Raw genomic sequence first — 20726 nt, 5'->3', positions numbered from 1 at the left:
GTAATTTAAAGTATAAAACTTCAGACTTTAGTATAATGTAACAGCGAGAAAAGGAACTTGAGAATGCTTTTCTATTTAAAGGTACTGAACTTTAAGAAAAAAATCCAACTCTTGGACTAGCAGTCCGAGAGCCCTGATTTAGATAAATCAGGTGTCAGGGAACAAGAGAAGCATGTATTATTTTCCCAAGACATTAGAAGAAAGTGATTTCTACTGGAATGCTCAATTCCTAACAGTACATAAGAAATTTTTTATTTGGTTGACTTTCCTACCTTTCTTATCCATTAATGTAGTATGACTAAGCAATAAAAAACACAAATATTAACTTCCTAAAGGCCAAAAGGCAAAAACAAAAAAAAATAAATCACATGGAATCTCCTAAAGGAAAGAAATTCCTCATAATCCAAAGAGTAAACTCTAGACTTCATAAATGCTAAGGCATATAAATCTATCTTGTTTATTCCTATAAATCCAATACCTACTATACCACATATTGTAGATATTCAAATATTTGTTGAATAAGCAGGCTCCTTGCAACCAATATATAAAAAGAAAAATTTACATTTCAATGCCTTCCAACAGAAAAAAATTTTTTTAAACAACTTAGATTATACTCAAACTAAGTTCTACCACTACGAAGATACTGTTGTGATTAAAAAGCACTGTCTTTTTAGATATAAGATATAAATATTTTTAAAGAAGGATGCTTTTTTAAGACCCATGGTAACTGTGGGCATGTAAGTGGGTTAAGGCATAGGAACAGCATTACTCTAGTAAGAAAACCTTACCTGCTATGTGTGAGAAGCAGGAAGGAAAGAAAGAGTATAAAAAGATACTCAGATGGTATAAGATGCTTTATTGTATCAACAAGTAAAGGTAATAAGGAAGGGATACAATGGATACACAGTATAATAGAATGTTTAGAGGATATAAAGATAAGTAAATAACTTGCCTAGTCAATTTAGTTAGTAGAAGCTTGCTTAAGAATCATCCTGTTATTATTTGGGCAAAGAATACACTTCCAGACACAAAGAGAACAAGCTACCATGCCCAAAGAATATATATTTTTGCTTGTATTTAATCATTCTGCCCTACTCTCTATAAAAGATCTAAACAATAAGGTGATTAATAAATATACATAAAATATAAAGATCTAATCATAGGTGAAAAAGTCCCACGAGTAATACCTGAGAGCAAAAGCAATGATAGAGCTGGGTTCCTTCTCACAAACCGCAATGGGCACCCGTTCATGTTCATACATTAAGTAGTGTTTATCTGGATCACTGTTCAAAATTTTTAAATAAATCAGTAAGAACAAAATTAGCAGAAAACGATATATACAAACCACTAACACATTATAAGTAAATTTCAAGACAATTTTAAGTTAACTAAATATGGCGCAATCATAAGGAGATAATACTAGGTAAACCAAAATGCATGCAGAACTTGAACCAAACAGCCAAGGAAGATGTATTGACAGAAAGTTTTTAAAGGCAATCGAAAATCGTCAGAAGTAGTTTTCAAATCAGAGGGTTCTGAAATAGTTATTCCAAACAATGCTTTCCATGCTGCCAACTGTGAGCCATGTTCATCTCAAAAAGTATTTACAATTAACAGCAGAAGTATGAAAGATTTTGTTCTACTATAAGCCTGAAAGATGTGTCTTCTAGAAATTGTGAAAAACATACCATTAGTCCAACAAGAAATAATATAACACAGCTGCTCTCCTATTATCATATGGAAACTCAATGGTGTGACCATTTTAACCCCAATCTTGATCCCGACTTCTACCCTCAGGGCCCTGGAGAAGCATTCATTCATCTGTGTAACAGCTATGCACTGAGCGCCCACCATGCCAGAGACACAATATTAAGAAAAACTAATACTAAGCACCTAACAACTTGCACAAGAGGCTAACAATACAGAGGTGGGAAAAAATAGGCATGGTAGAGTTTATAGTACAGTGGGATAAAGAAACCCATAATGCTACAAATAAATATAATCACCTTCTGTGATAAGTACCAGGAGGGAAACATGACAGCCTGTAACAAAGAGACCTAATCTGGCTAGGGCAGGGAGCTAGCGGGAGGGTCTGAAGTTTATCGGAGAAAGAATTCACAGGAGTTAATGACTAAAGAAGAAAGTGAGGGCGTGGGCAAAGGCCATACACCAGGAGGGACAATAACCCACTCAAGATACTGTGATATTGGAGTCTGAAGTAGAGGAAACAGGGACCCTCACAGACAGCAGTATCAATCTGTGACTCTCTACTCGTTTCCTCCCTGAGACAGCTCCAAGAGCAGTGATTTTCCTTATTAATCTTGTTCCACATCCTCGGGCATTAGAGCGGGCACTCAATAAATTTAAATATTGACTGAATAAATAAATACAAAAGTCAGTTAAGAACGAAGGTCCTTATTAACAAATGTCTACCTTTTGTTTTGTTTTTTTTTTAAAGAGGACGTTTCTCTTATTTTTTTTTTTTAAGATTTTATTTATTTATTTGACAAAGAGAGACACAGAGAGAGAGGGAACACAAGCAGGGGGAGTGGGAGAGGGAGAAGCAGGCTTCCCGCTGAGCAGGGAGCCCGATGCGGGGCTCAATCCCAGGACCCTGGGATCATGACCTGAGCTGAAGGCAGACACCTAACGACTGAGCGGCCCAGGCGCCCCCAAATGTCTACCTTTGGATACACTTGTACCACCATACAAGAGCAGCATTTGATGGCTACATAGATCAACCAATGGGGAAAAAACATACTCTCACGGGCAGCCTGTTTTCTTTCCTACTCAAGAGAGCCCCGTACAGGATCACATGAAAACTTGTATGGGTCACTGTAATACATCACCACTGAGAGAAAAGTACCACGTCCCAGTAAGTTATTAGCTCAGTAATGTCATCTTCATATACAACCAGTAGTATGTTTCTATGATTATGGGATCAACAGATGTAGCAGTGTATCTTTAAAAAATATATATATAAAAAATTATTTTCAGAACCATTAATCTTAAGCATTAAGCAATATTAGTTAATGCTTTTTTCATCCACTCATCTACTATGTGATGATGATTACTACATAATAATTCTACAAATTACATTATACCAAAAGACACTTTTACTATGATGAAGTATAATTTAGGATTGAGAAGTACACATATAGTTAAATAAATATATTTAAATACGTAGAGAATAAAAATTTTTTTTTTAATTAAATGAAAATAAAACCACCGAACAACAGCCGCTGACTTTTATAATACTTACAAAGGAAATGGAATAGGATTATAGCTATTTCCTGGAAGCAAATTTGCAAAGATGGCTTTCATGGTTGATTTTTCCTTCACTTGGCTGTCTGTGGATCCCAGCAAATGCCCATCAAACACATCTAGGATTAAAAATATGCTACTTATATGTTAATATTCAGGAAGAGTAAAAAAAAAAAAAAGTAGAAAGTATCAACATTATTTCTTGTCATTTATGGAATACAGACATATGCACACCATAATTACCAATTATGGTACAAAATTTCTGATCTAGGAATAAGGACTCTTTGGGGATGAAAGAAGAGGCAATAGTGAAGCATACACAGCACTGACTCCAAGGAGCACACTGTTTGTTCTCTCTGAAATTGGGATCATGCTATAATCGACAGCTTCCCATTGCAGGGGCCGGGCAGCAGCCATGATGTAATTACTGCCTGAGCATGCACAAACTTAGCCACTGCTCTTCCTGTCAACACTTCAACTCAGTTATGTGCGCTGTGGTTGTTACATCAGAGTTTAATTGCAATTTAAAAGTTATTTTTAAAGTTTACACTACTTAACTAGTTACTGCTTAAACAGAAAGCAAGGGAAGAGAGAAGCAAGGCATAAATTTGCTATTAATGAAATAAATAGTTGTTGTTGGAGAAATGGCTGCAATTTCTCTTATTTTCTGACAAGGCAACAACCATGTACTTTATAGGACTCAAGAAAGCAATATCCCCAGAAAACAGATGAAGCAGACTAACATTCTGTTACTGAGATATTTATATGTCAAGCAGTGCAACTGAAGAAGTGATATGGTAAAAAGCTCTATCTAAAATAGCACTTTGTTTTTCTTTTTTTTAATTTTAGAGATAGAGAAAAAGAGAGAGCGCATGAGCCCGAGAGGAAGGAGCAGCAGAGGGAGAGGAGAGAGAGAATCCACAAGCAGACTTCCCGGCTGAGCGTAGAGCCCGACTCGGGGCTCAATCCCAGGACCTGAGATCCTCATGACCTGAGCCAAAACCAAGAGTCGGCCACTTAAGGGACTGAGCCACCCACACGCCCCGATAGCACTTCTAGCAAGTATAAAATTTACAAATTCTGAGATTTAAGAAAGCATTGTATCAGAGCATTTGCAGTGCTCTCCTTTTCTGGATCAAGCACAGTAAAAGTGACTTCAAGTGCACCTTCAGAGCTGCTGGTTGTGTCGAGTTCAGGGGGCCCTCCCCCCAGCTGTTCAGGCATGACCTCTGGTGGAGTAGGCAACTGGAGATGGGTAGAACTGGTGGAGCTCTGACTGGACAGGGTTGTTAGGAAGCGATCCTCTAAAGAAAAACAAACTTGAGTGAATCATTTAAAAACGCTGAGCCCATGTCTACCTAATAGGAATGTTTTTAAGATGCCAAATCATATTCCTACTTCCTAAACCAAAGAATTTTAGCTTCCTAAAAGTTAGTTAGGCCATGTTAGCACATACTTTAGAAATAGATACAAATATCCAAACAGGTTATATGACTTAGCCACAGTCAGGTCCTAGCGACAGCACTGGGACCGTAACCCAAGTCTGATTCCTATCTAATATCCTTTTACCTTAGGCCATAAGAGCTACCTCAACACTAGTCCATTCAGTTTAATAGGGAATAAAATCAGGACACTACTGGGGAAAAAATCACATGCTCATCCCCAGGGGGAAAGTTCACTTAATTACAACAGAAAATGCCAAGAATTATGAGCTGAGCTCGTATTCCACAAAGACAGTCGAAGGAAATTTCCCTACAGATTTTCCAGGGTGGCACCAAGTCATTCAATGAAATACTGTGAAAGACAGCTTAGGTCTAGGAAAGACGTCAGTAACATAAAAACGTAAATTAAACTTTCTAATGTTTTTGCAGTCAAACCTGCTGACTTGGGAACAGGCAAAACAAACATTCAATTTCCTTTTTTTCTCTCTTCCCCTAACAGCAACCATCTCTATATATCATGTATTTCTATATCCTGATTTATTTTCTTGCAATACACTTTATGAAATCTTAAACTGACAGTGCTACAACACTCTACAAGAAGGGAAAAAAAGTCTAGAACTGTATCAGAAAAAATTCTCAAAATTAGCCGCTGACATAACTTACAGACAAAGAAATTTCTTTAAATCCAATAGCAAGTGATCACCAGACTCAAGGACCAACCTTTTTCTCCATTTTGGAGCCCTGGCGAAATATTTCTTGGAGCTGCATCCATTGTACTTATCTGCAGAGAAGTAAATGCTTTATTCTCAAGGAAACATTAAAATCACACTTTTAAAATTGTCTTAAGAATTATTAAGACACTCAGCCTTTATGTGGGTTATAACTTGATTTTTACTTTATTAGAAATTAAAACTGAGAAAGTTTTAGAATATGCATTTATTAATTCATTTTAAAAATAATAAACCCTTATACGTTAACATAAGTAACATGTTCAAATTAAAAAATACCAATTTACAAAAAAAAAAAAAATGGTACAAGTGGCCTTGTTTTACATTTTTGCAAATAGTTTCATGTCTAGCAGACAGCTAGGTTCATCTCTGGCTTCTGCATTTAATCTGTTGAGCTATAGTATTATGACTGAAAAGTATAAAGAAAATCTAGCCTCACATAAATATGTAACTGAAAAAGGGAAATCATGCAGAGCCGTTGAAAGGGACTTAAACGCCCAGGGGTCCTTGAACTACACTTGGAGAATCGTGCTCCAAACAGTAGCTCACTCCCTAGCATTAAAGAATCTAAAAACTACTTATGATTACCCATTAATCTCTTATTATCCACTGGACTTATTCAAGTCCCATTATCCATAGGTTAAGATATATTTAGAATCACTATAAACCCTGTATACAATTTGATTACAAAGTCATTTCTAGATGGCTACTTAGAACATTCTTAGATTTGCTCACCATAGCAGAGAGACCTCCCTGGCCACCCTATATAAAATAACCCACCACCATCCACTCCCTTGGCAATACTCTCCATTTCCCTTACTTTTTTCTTCACAGTCTTTTTCCCATTTGTTTTTTAAAAGTTTATTGCTCACTGGTTTATTGTCAGTCTCTACCGCATTAGACAAATGTTCCACTAGGGCCTTTGTTCAGAACTATATGCCCTGAACCTAGAATAGCACCTAAAAGTACTCAAAAACTAGTTACCGAATGAAAAGACAGGCAGTGCTACAGATTTTCAAATCAACTTTCAAACCTTCAAAAAGATGATCTTCTACTGAATGATTCTGTATTTTTAATTCTGTGTCTACATATTACAATTAAAGGTCTTACACCACTAGCTCTGCAGTTTCTTAGTGGGCAAACGGAAAAGCCACTAACAGTCTGTGTTAGCCATTAATGGACCTAGATTACGTGGCAAATACTAATGTACAAATCATCTTCGGTAACCCTTACTCTTACTTTCACCTAAACTTTAAGGAAAAGTGATTCCTACACAGTTGTTTCTGAGGGAAAAAAAAGAAGCATCAAGATCTAAGGCACTTGAATTTATCATTCTATGAAAACACTTCTTTACAGATACTATACACTTGTACAAAAAAAAATATTCTTTCAAAGTCCCCCATCATATCAGTATATTAAAAGCCTTTATGGGGTGCCTGGGTTGCACAGTTGGTTTAGTGTCCAACTCTTGGTTTCGGCTCAGGTTGTGATCTCAGGGTCATGAGATCGAGCCCTGCAACGGGGTCCGCGCTCAGTGAGGAGTCTGCTTGGGACTGTCTCTCCCTCTCCCTCTGCCCCCTGCACACCCTCTCTCGCTCTCTCTCCCTAAAATAAATCAATCAATCTTAAAAAAAAAAATTAGACCCTTATACAGGCATTAATAATTACCTGAAAATATGGTTCATATAACAGGAAGATTTCTAAGATGGCCCCCAAGGATCCTGCCCCCTGGTATACACACACCCCTTCCCCAGTTATTCAATTAAACACTAATCTAAATACTGCTGTGAAGGGATTCTGCAGATGTATTTAAGGTCCCAAATTGGTTAACTTTAAGATGGGGAGAGATTATCCAGGTAGTGACCTAATCACACAAGTCCTTCAAACCTGTGTCTAGAGGTCAGAGGGGAGGAATTAGGAAATCTGAAGTATGCATTGTTGTAAGCTTTGAAGATGAAAGGGAGCTCATGACAAGAAATGCAGGCAGCCTCTAGGAGTTGAGAATGAGCTCTGGTCAACTGTCGGCAACAAAAATGGGACCTCAGTCCTATAACCAGTAGGAATTAAGTTCTGCCAACAACCTGGATGAGCTTAGAAAATGACCCTGAGCCGCAGTAAGATAACGGCCCTGGCCGAAATCTTGACTTAAGCTATGTGAGACTGAGCAGAGATTCCAGCCATACTGTGTCAGACTCCTGGACCATGTAAAAGGATAAACATGTGTGTTAGGTCACAAAGTCTGTGGTAATTTGTTATGCGATAAGACAAAAACAAATACAGTTAGGAAAAGTCAATTAAATCAATGTGCAGAACTAACCCAGTATAGATAGGTCCCTTAAGAAAAACTTCTCACTTAAGCACAGAAATAAAGAACACACAAAACTACATAGTAAAATAAATTAGGACTCTATTATATACTCAGAGCATCCCCAACTTCTCCTTTCCATGATGCTATCTCCAGTGATGCCTACAGACGGTGGCTTTTGATAAATGTTTGAAATGAACGAACAATTTTATTTCAAGCAAGATAAAAAATTAACCCAGGCGATGTCTCTTTGAAACCTCACAACTGCAAAATGAAAGACTCTAATATTATTAAATCCACGTACTAAGTTACTATTTTTAAGTGTCTTAAATGAAATTAACTGTAATACTTATATCAGTGAAAGACCAAAGATGAGATCACATTTCTTTACCTTGCTTTCTTCTCCCTGTCTCAGTCTTCCAGGACTTGGAGGAACTGAAGGTCGCTTTCTACCCTTTTCCTGTTGGAAAAGGTCCTGCAATCTATAATAAAAGGGTTGGGGAGGGGAGAGAATATAGTTTGTTTCTAATATCCTGAATAACACTTACAAATTTTCTCTTTACAATTGTGAAGCCACAATAATTAGATTTTCCTATTCCGATTGCAATAGATATTAAAATTATACATAAGTTTCTGTCTTATTTCTAACCAACTAATCAAGAGCTGTGTGTGATATGACTGTAGTTATAAAATAGTAAGTTACTGTAAGAGACAGCATAATGTAACAAAAACAAACAAACAACAACAACAAAAAAAAATAGGAGCTTTAGAGACCAACAGACCTGAGCTCAAAACCCGGCTCTGACAATTAATAACTATACAGCTTGGGGAAATGCCTTACTCTTAGAGCTTCTGTGAAATGGAAAGAGTATATACACTGTAGGATTCATAAGACCAAATAAAAGCCTGAATGTCCATCTGGTGCCTTACTCACTGCCTAGCATAATGCTGATGCTCCACAAATAATGCTATAATAATATAACTGAACTTTTAAATAAGCATCAAAGGGAAGTATTTCCCCCAATAAAAATTTACATAAAGGTCTAAGACACACATAGTAATATATTTGAAAGTCCTGACCTAAAAACCAATAATCACTCCATGGAATACTAATTCAGGTGTATTATATTCGATAAGCACACACACAGCATTGAGAGCTGCCCTCATCTGGTTTTTTTCTTTACAAACTACCTGAAGATGAGCATATATGTTTTAAATGATCCAGGAAAGGATCATTTCCTGGCGGCAGGAAAATAAAAACTTCTACAATTTGAGAACTAAATGTAATAACATAATTAATAAAGTCCTTTAAATTAAAAACATCATGGCAGAGCAAATTTTGCAAAAACATTCAAGAAACACCAGGCTGCAAAGCACACCTGTTATTCCAAGCTTGTAGCACTTCGCACAGACTTTGCTTCTTGGCAATGAGGGACTCGAAGATGGACTGCAGTTGCTGAGGGGTGTCTACTGAGGAAGACATGAGCCTTGCTTGCATCTTCTCGATCCAGTTCTTGAACTCGCCTTCTTCCATCTACAGGGAAAAAAACAATTCCAGCCGTCTGAGACACACACCAAAAGAAACTTCTGATAAGTTAACAGTTAACTTCTGAGCTTCTGTCAAAGAAATGAATGACCTCTTTTTGTGCAAAGATATCTTCCATTTTTTCCTCTCTTGTTTTGCTAAATGTATCCGTTTTCAAAGACGCAAGTCTTTCATCAACAGCAAGATATACCTGTGAAACTCTAATAAAAACAAACATTAAACACCTTAAAAAAGTTGGAATTAAATTTTCTAATCTCACATAAATAGAAAAATGACACATACAAAACTCTATTTTATTGAATTAAGAATCATACACAAGTTTGCAACATAAAAAAGACCTAAAAGGATGTACATCAAAATTTTAACAGCTGTTATGTCTAAGAGGGTTTGATTTCTTTTTTATACTTTTATACAGTCTACATTTTTTTTACATCAGGCATATGTAACATATATTTAGAAAAATAGTTATGTTTTCAAAGAAAGCTAAATGAACAAACCTCATATTTTAAAATATGTGTACATTATAGACACATGTCTATGTACACAAAAACAGATGATCAAAGAAACTAAAACTTACTTTTGAAAGAAGTCCTTTAGATCCTGAAGAAGGGACACTTTTAACGGGGCCTGACGTTTAATGAATATTTTGGGGAATGGAACACATACTTCAAGAAGCCGAATGGGAGAATAACTGAGAGAAAAAAATACAAGTAATAGTAGAAAAGTAAAAAATATTTTAATATCTTGAGTAGCGGTAAACATAAATCCTATGAGGTACAAGACAAAGTTTCTACAAAACAGCATTTTAAAACAATTATAAAAATATTGAAGACGACTTTCAACCATTATAAGTATCTTCCCCAATTCTGAAAGGGTTTTGTCCTGTATGTTTCTTCACTGTACTGTGACATCATCATGTATCCCCTAAGGCTGCATATAAAGCACAACGACTAGGATATAAACCTTTATGAAGGCGAGGAACCCCTTCCTACAGTTCACTTAGAAGTACCTTCCCAGCTCCTGAGGATTCCTCACGAATCTTTACTCCTCGTGAGTCCCTTATGAGCCTTTGTACCCACGAGTTTATGTTGTCTAATAAATGCTAATCACCCATGTGGGCGGCAGATTCGTGTTTAAAGCTCTTGCTTCCAAAAGGAAATAAGCTCTAATTATCAATATTTCCTGAGGGCCTATGTTGTGTCAGATGTTGTTTTAGGTGCTGAGGAAACAGCACTAAACAAGGCTAAAATTACTGCCCTGGTGATTCAGAAATGAGACTCAGGCAATAAACAAAACAAATAGCTAAAATATACATTGTATCGGATGGTAAGTGCTCCAGAGAAAACTAAAGAAAGCAAGGGCAGTAGGGAGTGCTAGGGGTGAGGTGTCAGGGCCGGGAAATGTAAACAAAGACCTGTGCTGAGTCAGGAAAAGCAAGCAGAGGGCTGGGGAGGGACGGGCAGTTCAGGGAGAGAAGAGCAAGTACAAGGCTCCCAGGCAGGACCCTGCCTGATATAACCGAGGCTGCAGTGAGGGGACAGGAGCAGGAGGTGAGAACAGAGAGGTACTGAGCAGCCAGAGCATGCAGGAGCTCACAGGCCCATAAACGGCTCACGGAAACAGACACCCATGGAAGAGTCTGCAACCGAGGCGTGGCCTGAGCTGATTTTCGTTTAATGGAACCACTGTGACCGCTGTGCTGAGCTCAGACTGAGGAGGCAAGCCCAAGGGTGACTGGTTAAGGCCACTGCGATCCTCTAGGGAAAGGCAACAGAGGCTCAGTCCAGAGCGGGAGTGGCGGAGACGGTCAGAGGTGCTCAGATTCTGGGTCTATTTTGAGGGCAGAGCCTGAAGGCTTTCTCAAATCATGTAATACCACGGTGTACCCACTCTGTGAACTCGTGATTTTAGCTCTACCTGGAATATCCAATTAACCTTATGCTAGTGGATGTCTTAACAAAAATCCTAATAAATGCTTACATGCAGAAAACAGTGGTTAAGATTAACACCTGGAGCAGCAGATCTACTAGTTCATATCATGACTTTATCACTTGCTAGCTCTCAGCGACCTATAAGCTCGAAAGTGAGCGTAATAATAATACCCACTTCTTAAATTAAGGATTAAATAAAATGACAACACTGAAAGCTCTTAGCACAGAGCATGACCCTCTGCACCTGCAGTGGGAGGCATGGGGAACAACACACCACAAATTAATTCCATCTAGTTACGGAAGAAATGTCTCAGAGCCTTCCAGGGAGTATGTGACTGTGTGTAAGACCACTCTGCCCTCTTACCTGAAAGAGGCCACCATCTGATTATAGGAGAAATACTGGTGATAATCATGGTGGATGGAGTGACCGCACGGCTCCGCATTGGCTCTGCGAGTATACTGCTGCCCGTAAAACCTGAGTTCGAGGTACTTTGCAAAGGACATGGACCAGGACTCGTTGGAAAGAGCAACAACTGGTGTTACCTGAAATTCAGATAAACCTTTTGTTACGTAATCACATCCTGCGAGTCTCTTTTTTAAAAAATAATTTATTTTCTAGTACAAACCTAATATATTCTGAATGAAGCAAAGCGGAAAAAGAAAGAAGTGTTTAAAAGTGGGTAGGGTTAGGGATGGCTGGGGGAGCAGTATCTTTTTATCAGTATGTATTAGTGTATTTTCTTTCTTTCTATGTATGTGTATGCATGGTTATATATATGTACACATACATGTACATATACATGTAAATGAACACACAGAAGGTATCCAGTCAGCATATTTGTACATAAAAAGTCTTTCCTATAATTAGTTTCATAGTCTTGTGTTATTTTTACTTAGCAATGTATCACAAGTATTTTCCCACATAAAATACTCTTCTACAACTTGATTTTTAATAGCCATAGAGTATCCCATTATATGGACATATCTAGCCAATTCCTACTGATGTGCATTTAAGATATGACAAGTTTTTCTTTATTCTCTATTCTGATGATACTCTGATGAACTTTCTTTTGTACACACACACACAAATATCCATAATTATTTCCTTGGAATAAATTAAGGAAAGTAGGAATTAGTAGGCCAAACGGCATGAACATTTATGCAGTCTTTGATACTTTTTGCCACATTGTCTTCCAAAACTGGGGTACTGGGAAGTGCCTGGGTCGCTCGGTTCAGTGTCTGCAGTGTCTGCCTTAGGTTCAGCTGATCAAGCCCCCCACATCAGGCTCCCTGCTCAGCAGGGAGTGTGCTTCTCCCTTTTCCTCTGTCCCAACCCCCCCACCCCGCCGCTTGCATTCTCTCTCTCAAGTAAATAAATAAAATCTCTAAAAAACAAAAAAACTGGTGTATTGGTTTACACAATCTCCAACAATAACTGAGAATACCAATTTCCCTACTTTCTTACCAATCTGGGAATTATAAATCTTTGAAATGTAATTTCTTAAAAACAAAACAAAATAAAACTGCACTTCACTGGTTTTATTTACACTTCTCTGACTACTGAGCAAAATTTATTTGCACATGTCTACTGGTCATTTCTATTAAATTGCTTTTTGTCATGCCTTTTGCCCTTTTTCTATTATCATGCCTTATAGAAATTTAATACTAAGTATATTACTACTTGGTCATGTTATAACTTTTTTGACACAAGGAAGTCTTTCATTTTTGTGTAACAAAAACCGTTTGCCTTTTCCTTTCTAACATAACCCCAAAGGCAAAAGTTTTTGTTTTAAAATAAAGCACATACACCAAGGCATGTAAGATATACAAATCTAATTTATTTATTTAATTCACTGCTCGATCTACAGAAGTTCACATATTCCACAACAAAATATTACTCGCTGTCTAAAAGGAACAAAAGGCCTATAAGAACAAGTATAAAAAGACAGATAATTACAAGAAATGTAATGTTCTGCTACTGCAGAAAAGACCTTGATTTTGCCTTCCTCAACCACGGACATTGATATATAGGTCACACTATTATTTTATCTGTCATTCTCATACTTGCCTTCCAAAAGCACACTCCAAAATAAGCATATGAAGTTATTAAACTTGGCATATGTTCACTGTAAAGAACCTGGATAAGAAGTAAATATTAAAAGCATAATATTGTCAACCAAGTACTTTCTCCAGAGTGAAAAAAGAAAAGCACACACAAGAAATAAAACACAAGGTCTTTTTCTCAAGAGATCAATTTAAACATGGTCTCAGCTGGATCTCTTAAGATAGTGTTGATATAGGCTCAAACAGACAGAAACATCCTAGCATACTATCATTATTGTGCTACACTACAAGTCTGTCTCCCCCACTAAAGGACAGGAGCCATGCCCAGGCCCTCACACAGTCCCTGGCATATAGATGGTGCTAAATAAGTGTTTGCTGAATAAATAAACATAATTTTCAAGATATAATCTCCGTAATTTTACTGAACAAGGTATCGATATTTTACCTAATGACTGATAAATTCTAAAATGGAAACTTCAAGAAACAAACACCAAATGCAATACCCAGCCCTGGAAGGTAAAATAAGAGCCCAATGACGAATAAATCCAAAATAACATAGACCACCCCCTTCAAAAAGAACTTCACAAATAAAGAAATAAATGATGTATGAAATATTATAGTAACAGGGCACATTTACCTGTTTGCAGATTCTGCACCAGGAATAGGTAAGAATTGTATGTTGATATCCAGGCACTGGAGAATCCAACTCCTTCAGGATTATCTGCACACAGCCTTGGCCATGGACAAAGCGCCGAATATGATGCACCATGGGGGTATCACAGAACATGCTAGGACACTGATAAGAAGGCCTTTGACAAAAAGAAAGTCCTCACATTAACCATAAAACTGGAAACAGTGTAGAATGAATACTCGCTAATCAGAACCACTGTCCAGAAAGTGCAGGATCCTCTCTAGAGCAATGATGACCGGTGGACGATCAGTGCTGGGTACCACTCGCATTACTTGGAGCCTATAGCTGAGCATCCTGTCTTCCGCTACAGCTGTGACAGTTTCTTAAGCACCTTCTATTTGCTTAGCATTTTGAAAACATCAATTCATTTTACCTATGGAAGTCCATGATACTTCTGGAGCTTGTTATTCCTGTATAGGGGGCTGGTAAAAATTACTTGCACTTTGTCATGTAAATGGCAGGTGATAGCACTAAGACTTAAACCAAGGTCTAGCTGATCTCTGCTTCTCCAGCCTCTCATTTTAATCACTAAAGACAGACATCCTTAAAAAAAGTCTTAGGGATCACAACGTATTTAGACACTCAAAGATCTGAGGAATGAACTAGATAAGACAACCTGGGGTTGAATATGAAATCAATTACTTCTTTGTATGGTATGCTCTGACATGTGGTATTATAGAGAAGGCCACATAATAACTCCAACTCATGCTTATGTTTTAGGTTAAAATTCTGGGCATCAGAAAAGCATACATGGGACATAAGGAGAAAATTTGTTCTTACCTGAAACAGTATCTCTCTAAAAATATTCCTAAGGTAAGATCATTCTTTCCATAAAATTCCATTGTTACAATCCTAAAAGAAGACAACATTTCTTAGGAACATGTCATAAGAATTACCACACAGCCAAGACACTTCATGAGACTACAAACTGACTACCTGCTAGACATGCCTATAATGTAGTACTAAAGTATGTAATATTCTGTTGTTCTTATAGAACAGAGTTAACCTCATCAGATAAAACAGGTTTGGACTAGCCACACTATAGCTCCTTATCCACTCCCAGTCCATTAGTATCTTATCAAACTACATCAGGATGCATAAACAATAATAATAAATGAGTAAAATGGATGTGAGCTAGGAAGAGGTGAAAGTTTCCTTTACAAAGCCTTTATGTCCTATCACCATAAAATAGAACCCCTGTCTCCTGTTCTCTGGTCCACACCTTTACTGAGCATGGAGAACAGCAGCTCATATCGTTCCAGGAGAGCCAATTCCTGATGTTACGCCTGACTTAGGAATGCCCACAAATAAGAGAATTCGGCTATAGCACTGTTAAATTATTCAAGCCTTGACCTAAGGAGTCCATAAACTCCCACAGAAAACTTCCATGGGTTCCCCAGCCCCAAGTCAGTCTGCTAGAGCTACATGGACTCTAGAAGATCCCTGATCTCACTGGTAGAAATAAAGTGTTTCTGGAGTCCAAAATTAAAATACAGAACACATTTTGTTACGGAAACAGTGCTCCAAAAACAAGCTTTTAAAATTAAAGTACACGATACTCTTAAAACGAAAGATAAACTATGTAATAAGCAGTCTTTTGTGACTATTATATCATTCTAAACAAATAACTTATAACATTATAAAATGTTTTTCTATCATTCTACTTAGAATTAAGTTTTAGGATAAAACCCGTTAATAAGGCCAAAGACTCACTGCTTTTATGAAAATGATGCCTTATGGAAAACCTGCCTAAATTGTACATTATCATCCAAATGCTTAAAACTAGCTTTTATGGGGGCGCCTGGCTGGCTCAGTCGGTGGAGCATGCAACTCCTGATCTCCGGGGTTGTAAGTTCGAGCCCCATGTTGGGTAGTGAGATTACTTAAAAATAAAAAATCTTCAAAAAAAAACCAAACCAGCTTTTATGTATCAACTTTCTCACTTTTATAAGTACGAATTTGTCTTCCATCCCTCACATCCTTTTCACTCTTACTCTTACCTTCATATCATTTACTTCTTACCCACGAACAAATACGAATTACATATTTAGTTCACAAGTTTAGAAGTTCTATCAATTCATATAGACCAGCAGCATGCCATTTACCTAAACACAGACCCTAATGGCTACATTCTTTTTTTAAAGTTGCTGGGGTTCTGTTGTTAAACACAGTGCAGCAGTGCAAGAGGAAGAATCCTACCAAGGGCTGACGCAGGCACTGGGGGCGTTGCTGGACTGGGCTGAAGAGCTGCTGAAGAGCACACACAGTCTCTGGTGGTTCACAGGGTTCAGACAGTCCACCTAAAGGAGAAGGAGACGATGAGCACCCAGAAGCCAGAGCACACTCCAACCCCAATGCGTGCTTCCAATAGCCAGCCCATCCCCCGTGATTTGTGAGGCCTCCCATCATCACCGTAAGGGTTCCAGAGAAGACTGAAAACTGCCAGAAACTAACATAAGGAAGAGGAGCCATTCATTTTTGAGACAAAACAATCCCAAAAGTTTAAGTTAACTTAAAAATACCAACAGATGTCTACATAGCTTGTCTTCCTAGATACTCCTTATTACTTATAAAACTGCATTAAATTATTTTGGAAGTAAATAGCTAATGACCTACAGCCATATGAAACAGTCTGAACTGATGGCTGGATATAACATCGATCTGAGAAATCTAAAGTCTCAGGTATTTATTTACTTGTACTTTATACCTGTTCTTGATCATTACGAAGGCAACATCTGCTCTCTTGAAAAACAGTACAGAGGTACATAAAGAAGTTCAAGAAATACATAAAGCCTCTCCTCCTTTGATGCCATCCCACCTCCCAGAGCAAGAACTTTGACCCTGTGGTTAAAAACCATGCATTCTTTTTGCAAGTTCACACGCATTTATACACAAAAACACCCACATAAGAATACACAGGTGATTTTATTTTTATAAAAATGAGAGGATGCCTCATACAACACTACTTGCTTTTTAACACTTGAAAATATATCATGGGCTCTATCTGGATTATTCAATGAGATCCAAGTCATCCTTTTTACCGCAAACAACTAGAAACAAGGCTTCAGCAAATATCCTTGTGCATATATTCCTACAAAATGTAAGCATTCCTATATAAAATGCTTACTTATTTTGGCAGAATAGGTTATAAAAGATTGGAATCCTGGACCATAGGTATATACACGCACATGGGAACTCTTAGGATCTCCCTATCACTTTCTATAAATTTGCATAAATGTATATGAACACAAATCTACGTAATATTTATTATAGGTATTTTTCCACACCACATTAACCATGGCTCCTGTCACTTTCCTTTTTTGCCAATCTCACAAACACTAGTGTACCACACAGAAAAGAGTGTCACACCAATAAGTAGCTATTATTTAGCACTTCCCCACCTCCCGGTGATATTAGGCAACTTTTTATTTGTTCTATTAAACAATTTCATATCCTCATTTAGATGGATTTTTTCATTAGTTTTATTACTAACACTATTACTAATGTGTCCACGAGCAAATCTTCCTTAATTTCCCCTCAATTTCTGCTTAAAAAGAGTAAGGGCATGATCACCGTTAAATAACACGAAGTGTTTTATGCTAAATAAATACGTCTGACATTTTCTAAAAACACATCCATTTTCTCCAGGAACCTTCCCTCTCGCTCCCTCTCACAAAGGACCAAGGACCCATCACACCACACCCAGGTCAGCCTGCCACAACTTTACTTAGCTCCACCCTTCCCCCTACCGCAGGCTCTTCCTATACTTGACTGTCAGCTCAGCGTGAAAAGTTCAAAGCCCAGTTTCATTACTTGATACTCCTACTTCATACTTAAAGCAATACATAAGCCAACAGACTCAAGGCCAAAAAAAAAAAAAAAGGGGTATAGGAAGAAATATTTACTAAATCTGCAATCTGTCATAGTTGTGTGGTGTGTTTTTTTTTTAAACATGCACAGCACAGTTTTTCAACACGTTCTAAACGTGTACCCAAAGCGGCCTCACCTTTGTTGACCACAGCGTGTCATTCAGAATCAACCCTTTCTCTTCGTCACCCTCAATTTTGCTTCCTGATCTGCCGCTTGCCATACCAGGTGCTTCCTTTGAATAAGCAAACGGGTCTGCATTTTTCTGCTGAATTCTTCCTCCTCTGGCCCGATAATCAGCCAGCATTCTACCCAAGCTCTGGCTATCCCCAAGATGCTCAGCAATTCTAGTGCTCACTAGCTCGTGGGAAGGCAAGACTTGAATAGACTTGGCCTGAATGCTTCCATTCATGCCCTGAAGGCCGGAGAGATCCCTAAGCAGCTGCTTCTTCCGTCTGCTCTCCATTTCTTTGAACTCTTTATTGAGGAGAGGAGACCAATAAACCTGCTCTGCAAAATAATCTCGGGTAGAGCATCTCATCCCCTTTTCAGTCAGAAGGAAGGGCTCCCGGAATGTGATTACTGGGGAGATACAGAGGATCACGTCTTTCAATTCCTGTTTAAAGGCCAAAGAATAGGTCTTTCGTTTATCTTCTGAAGAGGTAACCTCCTCCGTAACATACAATCCAGTGTCGTCTTGTAAAGGGTCTCTAAAGGCTCTCATCTGGCTTTTGGGATCCTGTAGCTCATCCGCGTGCTGCAAGGGCTCTGGCGGCTCAATGCCCACGGCATCCTGTGGGTCGTCCACATGGAGCGGCAACAACGACTCTGGGACCGATGGAAAGAGAGCACAGGGGATAGCTGCCGCGCAAGCTGTTGTGACATACTCTTGATGCTTCAAAGCGGCAACATCCTGTGTGGCGCTTTTATTTTCCTGGTCACCCTTCTCAAACACAATCCTTGATTCTAGCAAACTGCCATCATCGGAGGGCAGAAGCTCTGGAGGGAAGTCAGGCTCCCGGGGGAGGGGACTTCCGCCGAATGGCTCCTGGGCAGTCCCTTCATCCTCCCGTCCTTCAATCAGAGAATGGAAGGAAGGATTCTGGGTTAACGTAGGAGGCATAGCAAATTCATCCATGAGGAAGGAGATTTCTAGTTGAGAATGATAAGCTACACAGATCATAAAGATTAGGATTTCCTTAACTCGAGCCAGCTCATAATCAGAGCCTCCTCTAAGCTTGATTGTGCAACCCAGGTGCTGTGGACAGCCTTCAAAAAACATCAGTGTTTTGGTTTGCTCTACAAATAAACATAAAGAAAGTTTAAAAAGACTTAGGTGGCAATCCGTAAGACCAAACAGAATTCATTCATTATCTTAACCTCTACAGGAGGAAAACCGTTAAGACCACAGTTGCCAATCCTCATCTAACCACTGCTCACAGATACTAGTATTATAACCAGATATTATTAACAGATATTAAATATTAGTAGGACAAAGTAAACACTGTAGTACTAATGAGTTTACTCATTTCCTCTTGTCCTCAATCTCAGGTGAATCTATGTTAAAGATCACTCACCACTAGGTAACTGAAACATCTGCATATAAAATTTGTGACAGGTGCCCAGGTGGGGTTTTGTAAGCAGCTGGTCCATCGACATTACTAAATCACCTTGGGTCATCCGACTGATGCGTTCTAAAACTTGCTAAAACATAGAAAAACATTACATTACAAAATTAAGAGGAGAATAAAATTCTTAGTAAATTTTTTCTGGAAAATAAAAATTTAGAAATAAACCTCACAATTTCCTTAATTTTAATTATATAATTTCCTTAATTTTAATTATATAACAATTTTTTTGATTCTAGATTAGACTACAATATATGCCCACAAAAACAAACCAGACTCATATTAATAACATTATCAAAAGGTATTTAAGCATCATGCATTGGCACAGGATACTGGGGAGGGGGAGGGGAGGGGGAAAATTTCCTAGAACTGGCCACTATTCTGGGTATAAGAGGGTAACTTTTCAAGAGAGAACATTTTCTACTTGTACAATTCCCTGAACAAAAAGAAAGCTCAACAAGGACTACTTATTAACTAATGTCTATTACACCTTTGGTCTTATAAACAACTATAATGAGCACTATATAATTAATTACACTTTCTTCCAGCCTGAGGTTCTCCAGTCTTAAATAATGAAATGGCTATCATGCCTACTGTCCTACTTTCAATATATGGAACAGCAAATAGATAATCAAAGATCCCTGCATATCAATCATGCATACATATAAGTTTAAAAACTGAGATTTTAAAAAATGATATAAAAATAGAAAAACAAGAACACTCACTGATTTTACATTAATGACCAAAGTAATGCCATGTTCTAGTAACATGTCTTGGGCAATCCGAGATACTGTTTTTTCAACTAGAACCAATGTGGGTCGAACATCAACTATTCGCTGAACATAATTCTTCAAGAATTCCCTTTCCTGAGGAAAAAAACGTCAAAACTATTATACCTGGTACAATTCAAGATCTAGAGATATTAAAATATCAGGACAGTTTAAATATTAATATAAATCTAAGCCTAAATTCTTTTCATCCACAAATAAGTCCATAAGCAAGTTACTTCAAACACAACCAAGAGTATTATTCATAATTCTGAACTGTTGGTTATGCTAAAAAGAGTTTTGGGGAAACTCTATTTTCTGACTCACTAATCTTAATTTGAAGGATTTTCAGTTCTTAATAACTTCAAGTATGAAAGCCAAGAATCCAATTAGCTCTCAGAGGTTAAAAAATAATAATAATAAAAAAAAAATCTAACCTCATAACTCCCCAATGAAAGCAATTTCTAATTTTTTAATTATAGATTCCCCCATT

General features: G+C 37.8%; 1 protein-coding gene across 9 annotated transcripts in view; it reads right to left on the bottom strand.

Annotated features, from left to right (window-relative positions):
- PIKFYVE (phosphoinositide kinase, FYVE-type zinc finger containing) overlaps positions 1–20726 on the bottom strand; it is a 75965-nt gene that overhangs the window by 13814 nt on the left and 41425 nt on the right. For 8 of the 9 annotated variants that reach the window (XM_064586989.1, XM_064586987.1, XM_064586992.1 and 5 more), the window contains 15 exons: positions 20192–20332; positions 19416–19542; positions 17978–19137; positions 16171–16271; positions 14752–14823; positions 13918–14089; positions 11581–11759; positions 9863–9976; positions 9377–9485; positions 9119–9273; positions 8131–8221; positions 5427–5487; positions 4431–4568; positions 3263–3383; positions 1188–1283 (listed from right to left, as the gene is read on the bottom strand). In XM_064586989.1, the coding sequence (XP_064443059.1) occupies positions 1188–1283; positions 3263–3383; positions 4431–4568; positions 5427–5487; positions 8131–8221; positions 9119–9273; positions 9377–9485; positions 9863–9976; positions 11581–11759; positions 13918–14089; positions 14752–14823; positions 16171–16271; positions 17978–19137; positions 19416–19542; positions 20192–20332 (2837 nt within the window). Of the gene's footprint in view, positions 1–1187; positions 1284–3262; positions 3384–4430; positions 4569–5426; positions 5488–8130; positions 8222–9118; positions 9274–9376; positions 9486–9862; positions 9977–11580; positions 11760–13917; positions 14090–14751; positions 14824–16170; positions 16272–17977; positions 19138–19415; positions 19543–20191; positions 20333–20726 lie in introns of those variants that run through there. The other variant, XR_010410283.1, reaches the window with a different exon arrangement.

Source organism: Mirounga angustirostris, unplaced genomic scaffold, assembly GCF_029215605.1.
Source record: "Mirounga angustirostris isolate CCGP_5_RB_7025 unplaced genomic scaffold, mMirAng1.0.hap1 SCAF_3, whole genome shotgun sequence".
Classification (NCBI taxonomy): Eukaryota; Metazoa; Chordata; class Mammalia; order Carnivora; family Phocidae; genus Mirounga; species Mirounga angustirostris.
This window is presented reverse-complemented; position numbering and strand designations above follow the sequence as displayed.